Here is an 18,122-nt window from a genome sequence, read left to right as displayed (position 1 = left end):
GAAAAATAGAGAGTGGTATGGTGATAATACATAGTTGACTACGTTTTAAAAGCTCAGTCACAAAATAAATACAAAGAAATTATTAAAATTAGAAAAACCTAAACTAATCCTTTTTCCAAGTGAAATATATTTTTCTGTTGGTACACATTTCTCCTCTTCTTAACTATTATTGCTTTCTTACCTTACTATCTCTTAATCTGACTCTACCTCTCTCTAATTTATCTCATTTTACTTTATTATTTTTTCTCTTAATTTTTTTTAAATGGACCTTTTCATTGTAGAGTTTCAAACACTTTGCAAAAAGTTACCTTAAATGTTAAAAAAAATATATGGTTCGATAATTAGGACAAACACTGTGAAATACAAAAAATAATACTTGAACTGCACAAAGGTATGGGATGTATTATTTTACTATATTTCTTTCTTTACAATCGGACTTTTTGCAGTATACTTCAATAGGTACGAAATAAATCTATAAATTATTTCTGCAACTTGTGAATATTATAACAGGTAATTATCATTATTCTTTCAAAATGTTTGAAATAACATGTCAAATTAAATCTTTTGATTTAGAACCAACTCATGTTTTTAAAAAAGACACTTTGCATACAAATGTAGATGTAAATGGTCTGCATTTATATAGCGCTTTTCAGATCACTGAAGACCTCCCAAAGCGCTCTAAAATGTGGTTCACACACACCCATTCACACACACTCACACACCGATAGCAGTGTCAGCCATGCAAGGCAACTACCTGCTTATCGGGGGAATTAGGGTTTAAGTGAATTGCCCAAGGACACTTCGACATATAACACAGAGGAGCCGGGAATCGAACCAGCGATTTTCTCCTGAATATATCTTTCACAGAAGACTCGAGTCAAGCGTGGTAAATTTGCTGGCGGTTTTATGGAATCTGCAGGATAAAAAAGTATCAGTCTTTTTATGTGATTCCCATGCCAGCATTCTGATTCATTTGTTATACATTCCCAAAGATAGCTGGGATGGGCTCCAGCACCCCCGCGACCCTACTGGTATGAGCTGCACCGCCTATCCTCAGTAGGGTCGCTTGGGTGCTGAAGCCCATCCCAGCAATCATCGGCCAGTGGGCAGGGGACACCCTGAACTGGTTGCCAGCCAATCGCGGGGCACACAGGGACAGACAACTCGCTCGCTCATTCACACCTAGGGACAATTTGGACAGGCCAATCCACCTGAAATGCATGTCTTTGGAATGTGGGAGGAAACCAGAGTGCCCGGAGGAAACCCACGCAAGCACGGGGAGAACATACAAACCCCGCACAGGAAGTCTGGTAGCTGGTTTAACCACTAACCACTGCGCCGCCGTGCTGTGTTGTATATATATATATATATATATATATATATATATATATATATATATATATATGTATATATTCATATATTTATATAATGTATATAAATAATTTATTAATAATATATATAATAATAATATTAATATATAATAATATATTAATAATATATATAATAATAATATTAATATATAATAATATATTAATATATATATATATATATATATATATATATGCAAGGGTTGTTTATATCTAAGAGCTTTTTACACTAAGAATAAAAACCTTACGTGTCATTGCCGCCTGTCATCCCCTGGGACGCCGATGAGTCATGTAGAGAAAGTGTTAACCCCTCTCTTCCTGTGTGGGTGGGTGTGAACACGAAAACCATCACTAAAAAGAATTATTGACAGGGGAATTACACTCTTCACATACTGTAATGAAACCAGATGCATATAAGAGTAACCCATATTCCCAGTGGGAATGTATATTTCGTACAAGCAGGTAACTCAGTTTGCACGCTACCTGCCTCCCCGTGGTGACGACGGGTCACGTGTCTTTGTTTAGAGCAGGAAACTGGCAGCTCTTGGATAGCTTTCGCGGCAGTTTCCCGAGGCAACTCCTCGTTTATGTATGCTTTACTTTTGTGAGATATTTAAAAATGAGGAAGAGTGTTTCTCCAGCGGCGAAGGAGAGCAAATGCCATCATGCGTACAAGTGGAGCAAACCCATCGAACAAGCATCCAGCTGCTGTTAGCTTGTAGCTGTAGCTCCCCAGCCGGAGGCGAACGAGGAGCTAACCGGAGTTAGCAATTCGCCGTCCGGCTGACTACGGTCTTCCTGCCCGGTTGACAGTCACTCTTTCAAGTCTGGTTCTGTAGCTGACGACTTGTTTTATTTATTGCGTGCTGTAAAAATGGAGTTATTTCAAGCCAAGGACGACTACATTCTTCAGAATGGGGACTGCGCTCTTTGGTGTAGCCGAAAAGACGGTACCATGACACTCAAACCTGGTAAGTATTTTTCCACTTGTCAGTCAAAATCACATTTCCTCAACAAGTTGTAATTAATCCTTATTTTGTCATGGATATATGTTTAAATGTTCGAAAACTGTGGCGCTTTACTACTAAGCCTACTCATAATGTCGTTACCTATTAAAAAATACACCAAGTATTTTGACCAACTTCACTATCAAAATATTTCCTTATTCCCCTTGCATCTTTTTATTGTTTGTTTCGTTTTAAGGCTGGTGAGTCTTGGTGGGAATGTCAATGTTGCATAGAGAAAAGAAAACAAGATTTTCGAGTTCATAATTAAACAAGTCTATTATCAGTAACTAAGTACATTTGTGTGATTATCTGTGACAGCTCTTGTGACTAATTTTTTTACATTGTTTGACACAAGCTTATTTTAGTGATCATTAATGTAAGAGGAAATATCATTACACGCACTCTAATCCACTGCTTGTTTTTTTTCTTTAATATAAATGACACCATTTCTTGTTCTGTATCTAATAAAATGACACAATTTCTTGCTTCTAGCAAACAAACATAATTTTACAATTTTGGGCACTTTAATAAAAAGGGACACTATTATTTTGTATTTAGTTTAAATTAAATGAACTGGTTGTTTTTTCATTTTTTGATTTCTTTTTGAGTTAGAACCTAAATAGTTGATGGTTTCACTCTTGAAGCAAATAAGGTTATGTATTTGATCAGTTTTATTTAGTCTAGCCTTTTTAATGTAGGTCATCCTATGTATGCAGTCTCACTGATACTTACATCTTTTATGCATTATTTTAAAATTGTTTCAATTTAGATGACATCTGTGCTACAAATTAGTAAAATGAGACTGAGTCGCGAGTCGAGGACTAGATTGAATTTTGCTCAAATCCCAGCAAATGAGCCATACTGCTCGGCTGTTGATACCAAGTCTGATGGTGAACAGGTTTACTGTTGCACCACTGTTTCATAATTTAATCGGGACATGGGTTTCTGCTTCTTTCTCAACTTCCATTCTACTCACTGTGCACAGGTAAGATCTTGTTGAAGGCAGTACAGTTGGGTTTGTATATTCCTCGGGATTACTCAATTTGTTTCCATGGCATTAACAAGTTTTAGTCATGTTGTTTGCCATGCATTCCAAGATTCCGCTCTGTTCGCCACACCCATCATGGTTTTTTTATTTTCCTCCCAGTTTAAGAGAGTCCATCCCCAACATTCCTATTTCCTACATGACTCAGTCTCACCACACCCTGCATGACCTTAACTGATGTCATTTTTGAGGTTTGAGAATCCCAGCACTTACCAGAGAGTGCCCATGTCTTGAAAGTATAGTTCTTATAGTTGTACCTTACATAAAATAATGTAATGGGTTTGAAATCATAATGGTGCTGTGAAACATTGAACGTTGATGGGCAGTTGTCTTATAATGTTTTCATGCTCTAATAACACTTCCATCTCTTGTCTAACTTTCTTTCAGCAACAGACCTACTCCTAGCTTGGAATCCAGTGTGTTTGGGCCTTGTTGAAGGAATAATTGGAAAGATACAGCTTCATACAGGTAAGACAATGTAGTACTCATTTGACAGGTCGTTTCACATGCGCAAGGGAAAGGTGTGAACATTTGTGCACAATGTACTTTGAAAAACATGTAGTGATGATGAGGAGTGGTGTTGTTGTGATGATTCAATTGATGATATATTCTCTCATGTTTTGCCTCTCAGAAGCTCAGCGCCCGAGTTGTTTTACCTTGTATTATTTTCACACACATTGCAGTTAATCACAATGTAATGCTGTTGAATATAATATGTATTTACCCAAAGTCTTGTACTGTCCTATTACAATTTATTAATGCCTACTTTAAGGCTGTTTATCTTCACACCTTTCAGAATGTGAGAAATGTTGCAGAGTAATGCAGTCTCTCTCCACCCACCTCCCCTTTTCTTTTCATGCTAGATCTTCCTCTTGGCCTTGTATTAATTCGACAGAAAGCGCTTGTGGGCCATTTGCCAGGGAACCACAAAGTCTACAAGATCATTAAGATAGCTGTCATTCCTCTGTCTGATGAAGACCCACAGGAGATGGAGCTGGAGGTGAGCATCTTATGTCTGAAATCAGACATGTGGGAATGTGTATGATGCTTTACTTCATTGAGTCTTGCCCAAAAATGATGAATGTGTCAGTGTATGATTCATTAGCTACCATAATATATTTGTTGAATGTCCAGCACAACGTTGCAATTGAAAATACTGTATACATATTTACAAGGACAATGGGTATTGCTAAGATTTTAGTCTTTCAGGAAAGCTTCATGGACGGTCAGGCACATTATTTTCAAGTGAGTATTATTCATAATGAAAGATTGCACATGAATAGACTGTTAGACTCCACCCTGATGTACATTGTGCTGCAGAATAATAAACACCCCCTCCCACCCTGGCAGCTCTGTTCAAATAAATCCTGTTGCTCCATTTTACTGTTGGGCTGTTTACCAACTTTTATTTTTCTAGTATTGGTAGTGTTCCCTTAACTGTCAGATAACAAAAATATCCGCTGTGTCTTTTTAAATACTGTCTAAATGACACAAGATCATATTTTTCCAGCTCTGCAAAAAACATCATTTTGGGATTGACAAATCAGAGAAACTGGTTCAGTCTCCTGATGAGTCCAAGTTAATGAAAACCCTAAGCCAGATAAAATCCAATGTGGCTGTGCCCATTAAGAAAAAGGTAGGACACTTTCTAGATTGTCACACACCTGATTCTTTTTATTTCTGGTACTTAATTTATTTGAACTATATACCTATCCATTTACCTATGTTTCCACCTGTGTGTCTGCCTACCTACATGTTTACCCAACTTGCTCTAAACATACCTTCCTGTCTGCCTACCTTCCCGTCTACCTCGCCCATTTACCTACCTTTGCCAAATCCAGTATTCCCCTGCCTTTCAGGTAAAGGAAAACAAAGAGAAGGAACGTCTAGAGAGGCGTCTGCTTGATGAGCTGTACAAAATATTCATGGATTCAGACTCGTTCTACTACAGCCTCACTTATGATTTGACAAACACTGTCCAACGTCAAGGAGGCTTGGAAAGGCCCAATTTACCGCTTTGGAAACAGGTCTGAAAGGAAAACTGTTTTGAATCCTATGTGAATGTGAAATACAGTTGTTGGTTGCATAACTGGGAAAAAAATATTTACTGATATTTATTTTGTTTGTAAAAGGTGGATGACCGGTTCTTTTGGAACAAGCACATGATTCAAGATCTTGTAGACATACAGGTAATTCCCCATTACATCATGTTTTTCCTCTATTCATGCAATGAAAAAGGATTATTTTATTGTACAGTGCATCCGGAAAGTATTCACAGCGCTTCACTTTTTCCACATTTTGTTATGTTACAGCCTCATTCCAAATTGTATTAATTTAATCTATAATCCCAAAATTCTACACAAAATACTCCATTATGACAATGTGAAAAAAAATTTTTAAAACTTTTTTTGAATTTATTAAAAATAGAAAACTAAGAAATCACATTTACATAAGTATTCACAGCCTTTGCTTAATACTTTGTGATCCACCTTTGGCAGCAAATACAGCCTCAAGTCTTTTTGAATATGATCCCGCAAGTTTAGCACACCTATCTTTAGGCAGTTTTGCCCATTCTTCTTTGCGATAAGTCTCAAGCTCAATCAGGTTAGATGGGAGACGTTTGTGCACAGCCATTTTCAGATCTCTCCAGAGATGTTCGATCGGATTCAAGTCTGGACTCTGGCTGGGCCACTCCAGGACATTCACGGATTGGTTCTGAAGCTAATCTTTTGAGATCTTGGCTGTGTGCTTTGGGTCGTTGTCCTGCTGAAAAATGAACCTTCGCCCCAGCCTGATGTCAAGAGCGCTCTGGAGCAGGTTTTCATCCAGGATATTTCTATATATTGCTGCATTTATTTTTCCTTCTATCCTGACTAGTCTTCCAGTTCCTGCTGCTGAAAAACATCCCCACAGCAGCCACCACCATGCTTCACTGTAGGGATGGTATTGGCCTGGTGATGAGCGGTACCTGGTTTCCTCCAAACATGGAGCCTGGCATTCACACCAAAGAGTTCAATCTTTGTCTCATCAGACCAGAGAATTTTGTTTCTCATGGTCTGAGAGTCATTCAGGTGCTTTTTGGGAAATTCCAGACGGGCTTCCATGCTCCTTTTACTAAGGAGTGGCTTTCATCTGGCCACTCTACCATACAGGCCTGATTGGTGGATTGCTGCAGAGATGGTTGTCCTTCTGGAAGGCTCTCCTCTCTCCACAGAGGAACGCTGGAGCTCTGACAGAGTGACCATCGGGTTCTTGGTCACCTCCCTGACTAAGGCCCTTCTTCCCCGATCGCTCAGTTTAGAAGGCCGGCCAGCTCTAGGAAGAGTCCTGGTGGTTCCAAATGTCTTCCATTTACTAATAATGTAGGCCACTGTGCTCATTGGGACCTTCAAAGCAGCAGAAATTTTTCTGTATCCTTCCCCGGATTTGTGCCTCAAGTCAATCCTGTCTCGCAGATCTACAGACAGTTCTTTTGACTTCATGCTTGGTGTTTGATCTCTGACATGCACACTCAACTGTGGGACCTTATGTAGACAGGTGTGTGCCTTTCCAAATCGTGTCCAATCAACTGAATTTACTGCAGGTGGACTCCAATTAAGCTGTAGAAAGATCTCAAGGATGATCAGTGGAAAAAAGATGCACCTGAGCTCAATTTTTAAAATTTTGAAAACTTTTTCACATTGTCATAATGGAGTATTTTGTGTAGAATTTTGAGATAAGAGATTAAATTAATACAATTTGGAATGAGGCTGTTACATAACAAAATGTGGAAAAAGTGAAGCGCTGTGAATACTTTCCGGAGGCACTGTATGTGTCCAAATAACCACATTGCGTACTAGCATTGCATTACGTACTTTATAATCACATTTTAAATAGAGACAACAGCTCCTAGCACTGAATAATAAAATAGTATGTGTGCTTTGTGATATAAGCCAGATGGTATATTGCTTTTTTCTGTTGTTGAGATATGTTACAGTATTCCTACATAGGTAGCAGTCCAATTTCTCAATTTACTTTATGACACTAGGAATCTCAAACTGAATATGAAAATGTTTGGCTTTGGTAAAAATGTCTCTCCCTGTGTGACATCAGAACAGCCTCTCCCATTTAATTTTAAAGTGATACACACCTACTCTATTGTTTTATTCAATTTCCTTATCCACTAACGCCATTGCAAGCAAAATATTTTGCAGTCTTGTGGTATAGTGCAATGGTACAACCCTTAACTTATTATTATCAATCTGAAAGTGACATTAAAGATAGGTTAAACTGATGATAATCAAAAGGAGTTTGTCCAAGATAAATGGAACTCATCAGTAAAGCTTAAATCAAGTATGAACAATGCTTATGAGTAAGTTAGTTTGTAAAGAAATTTACAAGACATTTTTAATATTGGTTTTTTCCTACCAATAAGAATGCAGACTCAACTTAATTTCAAATGTTTTGCCTTGACCAAGGTCTGCTTTTTTATTATTATGGATCTAAGAATTGTATTATATGCTAAAAAATTCAATATCTTAGACCCCCGAGGTGGATATGTGGGTGATACCAATCATCCAGGGCTTTGTTCAAGTCGAGGAACTTGTAGTGAATTACAACGAGACGCCTGATGACGAACGGTGCAGTCCTGAAACTCCGCCGCAGGAGGTGACCTGTGTTGATGACATCCATCCCCGCTTCACTGTTGCTCTAATTTCTAGACGTAGCCGACATAGAGCAGGTACACTTTAATCATTTAGTGATTCCGAAATACTTTGCTGTACACGATGTGAGGTTTATGCCACAGCTGACTAAATTCAAATATTGTTCTCTGCGCTAAATCATTTTATGTCGCTGTTTTTGTTCCAAGTATTGAAATCTCTACAACTAAAAGTCTAAGTGTAAAAGCAATTGGAATCAATTGAAAGTCTGTCCTAATATACTTAATAAATAACTGTATTTATTCTCTTGACATCAAATACTCTTTTAATCTGTATTTTCTTTTCCCAAAGGTATGCGTTATAAACGCAGAGGCGTAGATACAGATGGTCATGTGGCTAACTATGTTGAGACGGAGCAGTTGATCCATGTGCACAGCCACACTCTGTCCTTTGTGCAGACCCGTGGCTCTGTGCCTGTCTTCTGGAGCCAGGCAGGATATCGCTACAATCCCCGGCCACGCTTGGAGAAAGGTCAGTGGAACCACTTCTTGCAGTCCGTCAACAGAAATTATTTCCCAGGCTTTGATCCAATTACGTCATTGTAATTTTAATTTGTGCAATTCTAAACTTTAAGCCATCTCTTTGACAGGGTCTTGTTTGTAAATGTGTATTTTTAATTTTTACTTTTATTTTGTTTTGCCTGTTGTTTATAATTTAGGTGCAATTACACTGTGAACTACTAAATAGCAGCATACTTTTTTTAGGGTCGTCACTGTAAATGTGTCCCCATAAGCAAGGGCATACGTTTGGGCTTGGCTTTGGGGGGCTTTGTAGCACATTTTTTTTAAGTGATCACAAACTCTTGGTGGGTACAAAACAATGATAGGATAAATGTTCGCTTTGTTTATGCCAAAACAAGATGATAAAAAAACGGGTTGTACAATATTTCTACTCTCTAGATTTTGTCCCAAACAATATTGGACATTAGTTCCCTTTAATCATGCCTTTTATACCTAGATGGAAGGGGGATTACTTCATGTGCAGCCCCATCTCAAAGTTTCTTAAATTACTTATGCTGGGGTTTTAAAGTTTTCCCTTGCCCTCATGTAGGTTTAAGATCAGGGATGGTGTCATAATCGTCTGGATTCTGTACAGCCTTTTGAGACTTTTCGTGAAATAAGGGCTGTACAAATAAACACGACTTGACAAAGCAATGGAGTATTTATTTGTGTATTTATTATTTATGTGTCTTGTGTTTCAATGAGAGTTTTAGTTTTGAAAAAAGTGTATTTCTTTACTGTAAACATCAAAGGATAGGTTCAATAATACACAGTGTATTATTAGTGTATCATTGTAATACTTTTACAGTCTGTTTTCATTTCTCTCTCTAAATATATTTTAAAATGTGTTAGTAAGGTGTTAAAAATGTAACTGCCATACATGCTGTATTCAAACAGAACATATTTATATCACAGATTTTTCTCTTTTTCGTCTTTTGTCTCCAATGTAACGCCACTGATGTTGGAGGGATTACTGTCAGAAACTCCAAAAATAGGAGACGGCAATATATAACGTGTTGAATAATTTGTGAAATTAGACCGACTGCCATTCAATTGATTTCCCTTTCTGGCATTTCAGAAGAGAAGGAGACCATGCCATACTTTGCTGCTCACTTCGAAGAGCAACTTAGACTCTACACGAAAGAGGTGGGTTTTCAGGTGTATGGTGAATGTGTTGTTTTTAAGTATTTTTGTCATTGCACTTTCTTGAGCTGTATTTGGTGTGAATTGTTCCTAGAAGTATGTTAGTTGATGACCATGAGGTGAAAAGTGTTCAAATAGTGTTTGTTTAGTGAACAATAAATTGTCCAATGGGCCAAAGAATCAAATGTGAAAGAAACCATTCTAACATGTTCTTAAGATTTATGTTTCATATTAATTAAATGCATTGATCGTTATTTATTTTGTTTGTTTTTTGATATGCAATACAAATTACGAGTAAAATTAATTTATAGTTTGTATAATGTTTAATTCACATATTGACAATCATTCACAGAATAATTAAATCAAAGAATGCTGGCATTTGAGCACAAAACGAGAACACGCATTGTTATTCTAGTTAAGACCCAAATCGTATAAAGACAAACCCCCTCCTCCATCAACCATGTCAAATGTTGCTTTTATGAGTAACATTGTTCAAGCAGAGTCAAGCTTAATGTTATCACTCTTTTTATTTTATTTTCATTTCAGGTCATCATTAACTTAGTTGACCAGAGTGGACGTGAGAAGTTGATAGGGGATGCCTTTCTAAAGCAAGTGCTTCTTTATAACAACCCAAACCTTACCTATGTGTCATTTGACTTCCACGAACACTGGTGAGGGGACACACTTTTGATGGTATGTATTTCTTTTTCTATTTTTGGGTAACACTGCATTTTTTTCCCCCTTTAGTCGAGGGATGAAATTTGAAAATGTCCAAATACTGACAGATGCCATCTTTGACATCATAGCAAGCATGAAGTGGGCCTGGTAAGTGTGACTCACCACTTTTTATTTCAATTTATGAAAAAGTTTAAGGACGAATTTCTCTTTTTAATGTGTTATCATATGAATTTAAAGAAGTTTTATAAACAGATTTAAATGTTCTACTCCAAAACTTACTCTGTATTGGGTGCCTTTCAAAGGGTGGATCAAGCTGGTGTTATCTGCAAGCAAGAGGGAATCTTCCGAGTTAATTGCATGGATTGTCTGGACAGGACCAATGTAGTCCAGGCTGCTATTGCTCGAGTGGTTATGGAACAGCAGGTAAAGTGTTTGAGTCTGAGTACTATTACCAAGACCATCAGTTTCACTTAGGTCTATTCCTGTAGCTATGTAACCATTAAACCCACTATATCCTGTAGCACTTAAACCGGAGTCAAATTTGACCTCATATCTAACCCATTTACTTATTTTGAAAGTTTAACATAAAGGTGGAATTTTATATATTCAGTATCCATGTTTTTCAGTTGAAGAAGTTGGGTGTGATGCCCCCAGAGCAGCCTCTTCCTCTCAAATGTTACAGGATCTATCAAATCATGTGGGCCAACAACGGCGACACCATTAGCAGACAGTATGCTGGCACAGCGGCACTTAAGGTATTACGTCTATTGCTGGCATTATAAACCTCCCCTAGAGCACTGCCTATTAATTTCTGGGGAAGAATAAAAAAAAAATAATAATAAAAAAAAATAAATATATATAAATATATATATATATATATTTTTTAATATATATATATATATATATATATATATATATATATATTTAAAAAAAAAAAATATATATATATATATATATTTTTTAATATATATATATATATATATATGCCCTGCGACTGGCTGGCAACCAGTTCAGGGTGTCCCCTGCCCACTGCCCGAAGATGGCTGGGATGGGCTCCAGCCCCCCCGCGACCCTACTGAGGATAAGCGGTACGGCTAATGAGATGAGAGATGAGATTATATATATATATATATATATATATATATATATATATACATATATATATATATATATATATATATACATATATATATATATATATATATGGGCAGCACGGCGGCGCAGTGGTTAGCGCTTGTGCGGCACAGTTCATGTCATGGGAACCTGTCGTGGGTTCAAATCCAGCTCCAGACATTTGTATGTTCTCCCCGTGCTTGCGTGGGTTTCCTCCGGGCACTCCGGTTTCCTCCCACGTTCCAAAAACATGCATTTCAGGTGAAATTGTCCCTAGGTGTGAATGAGCGAATGAGTTGTCTGTCCCTGTGTGCCCTACGATTGGCTGGCAACCAGCTCAGGGTGTCCCCTGCCCACTGCCCGGAGATGGCTGGGATGGGCTCCAGCCCCCCCGCGACCCTAATGAGGATAAGCGGTACGGCTGATGAGATGAGATATATATATATATATATATATATAAGAAAGAATTGTTGCAACAAAATGGTTCAGGGAAAGTGTCTCTGTCTTCAGGGCGATTTTACGAGGACTGGTGAGAGGAAACTGGCTGGTGTAATGAAAGACGGCGTTAACTCAGCGAACCGATACTATCTGAATCGATTCAGAGATGCTTACAGACAAGCAGTAATTGGTATAAACAGAAATAACTGTTAATTGCCTCTATGGAAAACGATTTTTTACGACGTCTCTTGCACTTGTTTCTGCAGACCTTATGATGGGTCATCCAGTGACTGAAGACCTCTACTCGATTTTTAGTAAGGAGAAGGAGCATGAAGAAAAGGAGCAGGAGAGTCAAAGAGGAGTCCAAGAACAAGTCAGCTTGTTATTGCAGACGTATATGCAGCTTCTCCTACCAGATGACGAGAGGTTTCATGGTGGTTGGGCTCTCATTAACTGTGACATGAGGTTTGCAGAACATATTAGATTTTAAAAAGTACAACCACAATTGTCAAAAGTTTAGGAGTCAGTGTCAGATGTTGACACGAACACTATGGCCAGGCACGTCCTAAGCATTTTAACTGAATTTATGGCTTTTGTTTTTAGCCTTATTGATGCTACTAATAAAGACGTGGATGTGCTACTGCTTCTGTCTGATAAAGCCTACTACATTGCTTAGTAAGTTTTTGCTCACAGAATTCAACATATGTAGAAAAATATTACATTTTTGAGTCATATTTATTATTATTTTGTTCATCCCTAGCTATGACGACGAAGCGGATAAAGTCAACCAGTACCAGCGCCTCAATTTAGAAGGCTTGGATAAGATTGAAATTGGTAAGCTTTCACATTTATACAAAGAAGTGACAGGGCTTTTGTGTATTGACTGAGTCACACGGCACTTCCGGAAAGTGTGTTTAACTTGCAGTAGTATAGTCAAAGAAAATTGTTCATGAAAGAAAACCATTTACAAAAAAGGAAGTTGTGTGTGTGAAACAGTCTCTCGTACACTTGCAGTCATATTGTCTAAGAAACTGATTCACTCAAGGAAATAAATTACAGAAAAGGAAGTTCTAAGTGTGAGTCATATTTTGTAGGCCCCGAACCGACGCTGTTTGGAAAACCAAAGTTCTGCTGTATGCGCCTGCACTATAGGAGTGAGGAGGCAAGCGGATACTTTCACACTCTGCGAGCAGCCACCCGAAATCCTGAGGATGATGGAAAAGGTTGTGTTTTTTGCTATAAGGAAAAAATTCAGATCGCTTTTAACTGGTAAAGTTGTTGTAGGTCTATACATTCTAGAAAATTATATTTCTAGGTATTGGTATCTTATAATTTTTAACCCTCATGTTGTGTTAGGCTAACCTTTTGTTGGCGGGTCAATTTTGCCCAGTGGTTTAACTCGATCTTGACCAATATAGCTCAATATAGTTAATACAACATCCTAACAAACAATGTATGCATGCATAACCACATATTCCCATTGTAATCTGATTTTATGGCCCCTAAGACACATCAGTTTTTACATTTTATAACACTGAACAGGTCACTCGAGACCCCAACACAAAATAAGTGTATAATCGGTGTTTAATTACTGTGCCATGGCAAATTAGTGTGCCGTTAGTCCTCTTCTTGCGTGTTGAAGCAAATTGTCCCATTTCAATTTATGCATTGTTTTCTTTATTTTACCAGAAAAATTAGTAAATATTGTAAATATATATATACATGAATATATATACATATATATATCATAATGTTCGACTGGCTGATATTTTGTCAATATTTAAGTAGAATCTTATTTTGTGAAACAAGGTAAAAATCTGGTAAAACCAGTGAAATGAGTTGAAAATAATGTTACTAAAATGTAGAAATTTCAACAGTTATTTACCAAAATGATTTATCTTCTAAAATATAGATGAGGGGATGGTGTAATAATAGTCTGTGGTTCTCAATAATCTTCTCTGTGCAGCCCTTTGAGGCTCCTTGTGATTAAGGGCTAAACAAATAAACATGACTTGACTGCTGTGAATAATGAATTCTAATCAAGACATTTACAAAATACTTTTTACTTTCAACAATGGCGACCATATAGCCAATATTGACAATTTGACGGGTGTCAAACTCAAACTGATGATAATTCCAGGTAAAAAGACTGATCGAATTTTTCCCCAAAAAATCTCTTATATAGTCTATTGAACCTAATTGAAAGTATTGTAAAGCTAACAAATATATTTCAACATGATCAGATAAATAAAGCAATATTTCCTTATGGCTCTGTCAGTAATGTTTAATTTTCAATAGGCAGAAGACAATTTTATTTGGTATAAAAATCCCTATTACATGAACATTAAATTAAAGAATTTGGTATTATTACGGCACCATCAATAGACTAAGTATTCGCAAAAGCAGGCTTAAAACAGGTCAGATACAAAATAATAGCAAATTTCTATCATTTGATAAAATAAAATGCAAGGAGAAGTATAACTGAAAACAAATGCTGAATTAAAATCAAGATTCAAGACTTTGGCGGCCAGATGTTGCCTGTGGGCTTTGACTTTGACATATGTAATATAAATGTGAGAAAATTAAACTGCAGCCAAGATTTATTTTTAACACACTTTTTGCGGGTGGGTTTCTTGAGGTTTTTTCCAAGTAAAAAAAAAATAGCCTTGGCTCAGAAAAGGTGTTAAACACTGCCTAAAACAATGAGCTCTGTGCTTCTTTACCCTACACATTACTCTGTGAATTCCTCTTTGCCGATCATTGAATTATTTTGTTATTTATGTTTCAGATACACTACAATGCATTGCTGAGATGCTTCGCATTACAAAACAGGCCAGAGGGCTGGATTTAGTGGTGCTTGAAAAGAAGCTGGAGAGGTTATGATCATATGTATTCATAATATCTAGGTAAACGGTACTTGTGATCGCTGATGCTAATTTCCTTATGCGCGCACGTGTTTTATCTTTAGGCGTCAGAGCAGACCTCATGAAGACATAATGGGCATCCAGAACAAAACTGGTGAGCAAGCGCAGGGCAGCTCCGGGATAGCTCAAGGCAAAAGTTTCCTCCTCAATAAGTTCTCCTCTCTAAATCAGAAAGTAAAACAGACCAAAACAAGCGTCAACATCAGCACCTTCAAGCCTCTAGGAAAGCTGGGAACTTTCTCTAAACCTGAAGTCAAAATCAATTTCCTGAAGCCAACTATGCATGTTAATCCATGGAAGTCAGACGGCAGTTTGGAGACGTCAGACAGCAATCCTTGTCCGGGAACCTCTAAAGATATTGGCTCAAATTTCGATATGTCTGATGATTCCGACTCTTACAATTCTGATACAGAACCCCCTTGCACGGATTCCTTTGAGAACGTGGATTACGTGCTCCCCAGCTGCGGCATAGTAGCATCGAACCCAAGACTGGGCAGTCGCTCCCAGTCCATCGGTAGCGTGGAGTTAAATATTCCCTCGGTCATCCAGGTCACTGACTGTGAAGGCCAGCAGGAAAGCTCTTCTCAGGACAATGAACAAAAGTCCCCTGGGGCTGCCTCGGTGGCCGAAGAAGCCATTCTGATCGACTTTGACACTCCCGTCGATGCCTACTGCCACCAGTTTGTCCAGGATGCTCAGACAAAACCTGTGGAGGTGTTTGGCGAAAGTGCACCAGTGCCTGCCCATCCGCTCAATCCAACAGTGCCTGCGCAGAACAAAAACCCAGCGGACCCAACGGAGCCAAGCTCAACGCCACTACATCCACAGGAGGAATCAAACCTCCCAAGGCCTTCCCAGCTGGACGTGCAGATGACTACCTCCACTTCCAATCTCCTCAGCATCCAGAAACCCAACTCTGCCGCATCGGGTGGCTCTCAGAGGAGTCTGGGCTCACATTTAGAGGGCAGTCTTGGCCCTTCACCTGCTGACAGTAACGGCAGCCGTGTAGTATCTCCTTTTGCCAAGATCAAAAGCTCCATGGTCCAGGTGGCCAGTCTTACCCAGGCGGGGCTCACTCAGGGCATCAGCTTTGCTGTGGCAAAGGTGCAAAAGAGCCCAGAGCCCGATGCGGTCAATGAGGCTCAAGAAAGTGAGTTGAAAGCAATGTTTACACAGTGTCAGACGAGGATCATTCAGATCTAATGTTCAGCCTGTAGCAGCATCTTTGTAGGATGTCATGTAAAAAAAAGTTACTTGGAGTAGCAATGGTTTGTTCTCAGCCTCACTCCTTGGCCAAACCATGTCACCCCAGTTTTGCCCTTTAGATCAGTGGTCGAACCAGTAACAGGCCGTGGGTCGTTTCCTACTGGTCTGCACAGAAAGGAAACAAAATAATTTTTTTTGTTGTATTTCTTTGTGTATATACGCTAACAGAGGTCTTACAGTAGCATATCACCGTGAAGGATCAGTGGACAAATATTGCTGCTTTAATTTTCTCAGCGTTAGTAGCAACAGAAACTGAACCCAGGAAAAGGCATTAGACTTAATCTCATCACCACACTACTTTTACTCACGGTACAACCTTGTAACGGAACATTATGGGAAAGACTTAGTCAAATAACGTAGTACAACATTGTACCATGAGTAAAAAATAGTGTGATGAGATAAACTCGAATGTCTTTTCCTATGTCATCTTGATCCCTAGTGGTCTAGGGTTTACACAGTGGATTTTGGCTTATTATTATTGGGCAAGGCCGTGAGAACATAGTCAGACATTAAACTGGTCCGTGTAAAAGAAGAGGTTACCGACCACTGCTTTAGGCCAAGGAGATGGTGTTGTGTAGAACCTAGCAGTGCTAAGTTGACAGTGAATGTTTACATGCACACCGGACTTGTGGTTTTCCTTTTAAAAAGGAACATCTTGCACATAATGAGCCTAAAAAAAATCAGGAATTTGTCAATTGTACTGGTTTTCAGTTGCCATCATTATATTTTCTGGGGAGCTCTTTTTTTTTTTAAAGTCACTCCTGACAATAATTTTAAAACTGTTTAAAAAGTAAATTGAAATAAAATCTTGGACATACTTGTATTACTCCTACATTTGAGGCACATTCCTATAAAAAGCTGTATATCTGTATCTGAAATCCAAACTGGTTTTGGAAACTAATTGATCACATCTGCTGTACTGGTTGATGGTTATTTGTTTCATTTGAGTGGTAATACTGGGAGAAAAGCTACAGTATAAATAAACAATCATTTTAAGGTTGGGATCTTATGTAGCTCGAATGGTGTGCTGAGTGCAGTTTCTCGTGCATGTAAACATAGCACTTTTGTGGAGTGCTTGCATGTCAGGTTGGTGCTAATTGCCGACTTTGACAGAGCAATCATAATTAGCTGCATGGTGACAGACCAACTCTGGATTAATAATGTACTCCCCGGTATGTGCAGGCCACCTATTGGTATTTGTGATGGATAATAATACCCTTTTGTAACAGCTGTCCTAACGTCTGACCAAATAACGTTTGTGGATCCAAAAGGATGTACTGGTGTTAACTATTATCCTCTGTAGAATGGTCACAAACTAACAAAACAAAACACTGTAAGTAGATGCTGTAGCTCACGTAATATCTATTTGTCAAGTAATGCTGTATAGTAACTTTACAAACCCTTAGAAAGAGTATCATTGTTGTGTCCGGAGGTTTGCCTCTGTTCCCTGTTTAATACCTAGGATTTCTATTTCATAGTTGGTTGGCAGCTAATTGAGCACGTATATATATTTATATTTTCAAGACCTGCATCATAAGACGGGTGTCTCCACGAAACAATCTGTAAACAGTTGTATACACTATAACAAATTGTAGGCTTATCTTGTATAGTGCACAAAAACACTGGGTAGCTCGTTGTGGGTATATATGCAAATGCAAAATTCTTACTATATAAAACACTCCCAATTAAAAAGCTTATTGCCTTAACAGGGAATTTAAGTGGGGTGTCTATGTATATCAGGTATTTGTGGTAAAATCTACCTTTAAAACACATTTTTCATTTGTGTTTAGTATAAAGGATAATGTTCAGGATAAGTTTCATCTTGTCCAATTTAATACTGTTTTTATTTAGGCACAGGGTTTCTTAGCGTCCGCTGTATTCAAGAGCTGTTATATGTCGACTAGTTTGAAGGTAAAAGGGAATTTAAAGTATTGAAATCCA

The 18,122-nt window shown here is 38.1% G+C and overlaps 1 protein-coding gene across 3 annotated transcripts; it reads left to right on the top strand.

The window, feature by feature from the left end:
* The first annotated feature begins 1,869 nt into the window (after positions 1–1,869).
* On the top strand, positions 1,870–17,114 carry inpp5f (inositol polyphosphate-5-phosphatase F). Of its 3 annotated transcripts, none has more exons than XM_088350961.1 (20): positions 1,870–2,338; positions 3,807–3,887; positions 4,283–4,419; positions 4,930–5,055; positions 5,279–5,446; positions 5,552–5,608; positions 7,941–8,139; positions 8,411–8,590; positions 9,698–9,765; positions 10,309–10,433; positions 10,510–10,587; positions 10,743–10,863; positions 11,067–11,195; positions 12,064–12,181; positions 12,258–12,456; positions 12,595–12,666; positions 12,752–12,825; positions 13,086–13,214; positions 14,780–14,867; positions 14,960–17,114. In XM_088350961.1, exons 1-20 carry the CDS (start codon positions 2,242–2,244, stop codon positions 16,116–16,118), a joined length of 3,405 nt encoding a protein of 1,134 aa, XP_088207087.1. In that variant the 5' UTR covers positions 1,870–2,241; the 3' UTR covers positions 16,119–17,114. The 3 variants fall into 3 exon arrangements, with proteins under 3 accessions (XP_088207087.1, XP_088207086.1, XP_088207088.1); XM_088350960.1 differs by having other exon boundaries at positions 5,261–5,446; XM_088350962.1 differs by lacking the exons at positions 1,870–2,338; positions 3,807–3,887; positions 4,283–4,419 and adding an exon at positions 4,444–4,664 and having other exon boundaries at positions 5,261–5,446.
* The last annotated feature ends 1,008 nt before the right edge of the window (positions 17,115–18,122 follow it).

Source organism: Urocampus carinirostris, chromosome 13 (assembly GCF_059441175.1).
Source record: "Urocampus carinirostris isolate Australia breed hairy pipefish chromosome 13, RoL_Ucar_1.0, whole genome shotgun sequence".
Taxonomy (NCBI): domain Eukaryota; kingdom Metazoa; phylum Chordata; class Actinopteri; order Syngnathiformes; family Syngnathidae; genus Urocampus; species Urocampus carinirostris.
Note: the sequence above shows the minus strand (reverse complement) of the source record. Positions and strands in the feature narration are given on the sequence as shown.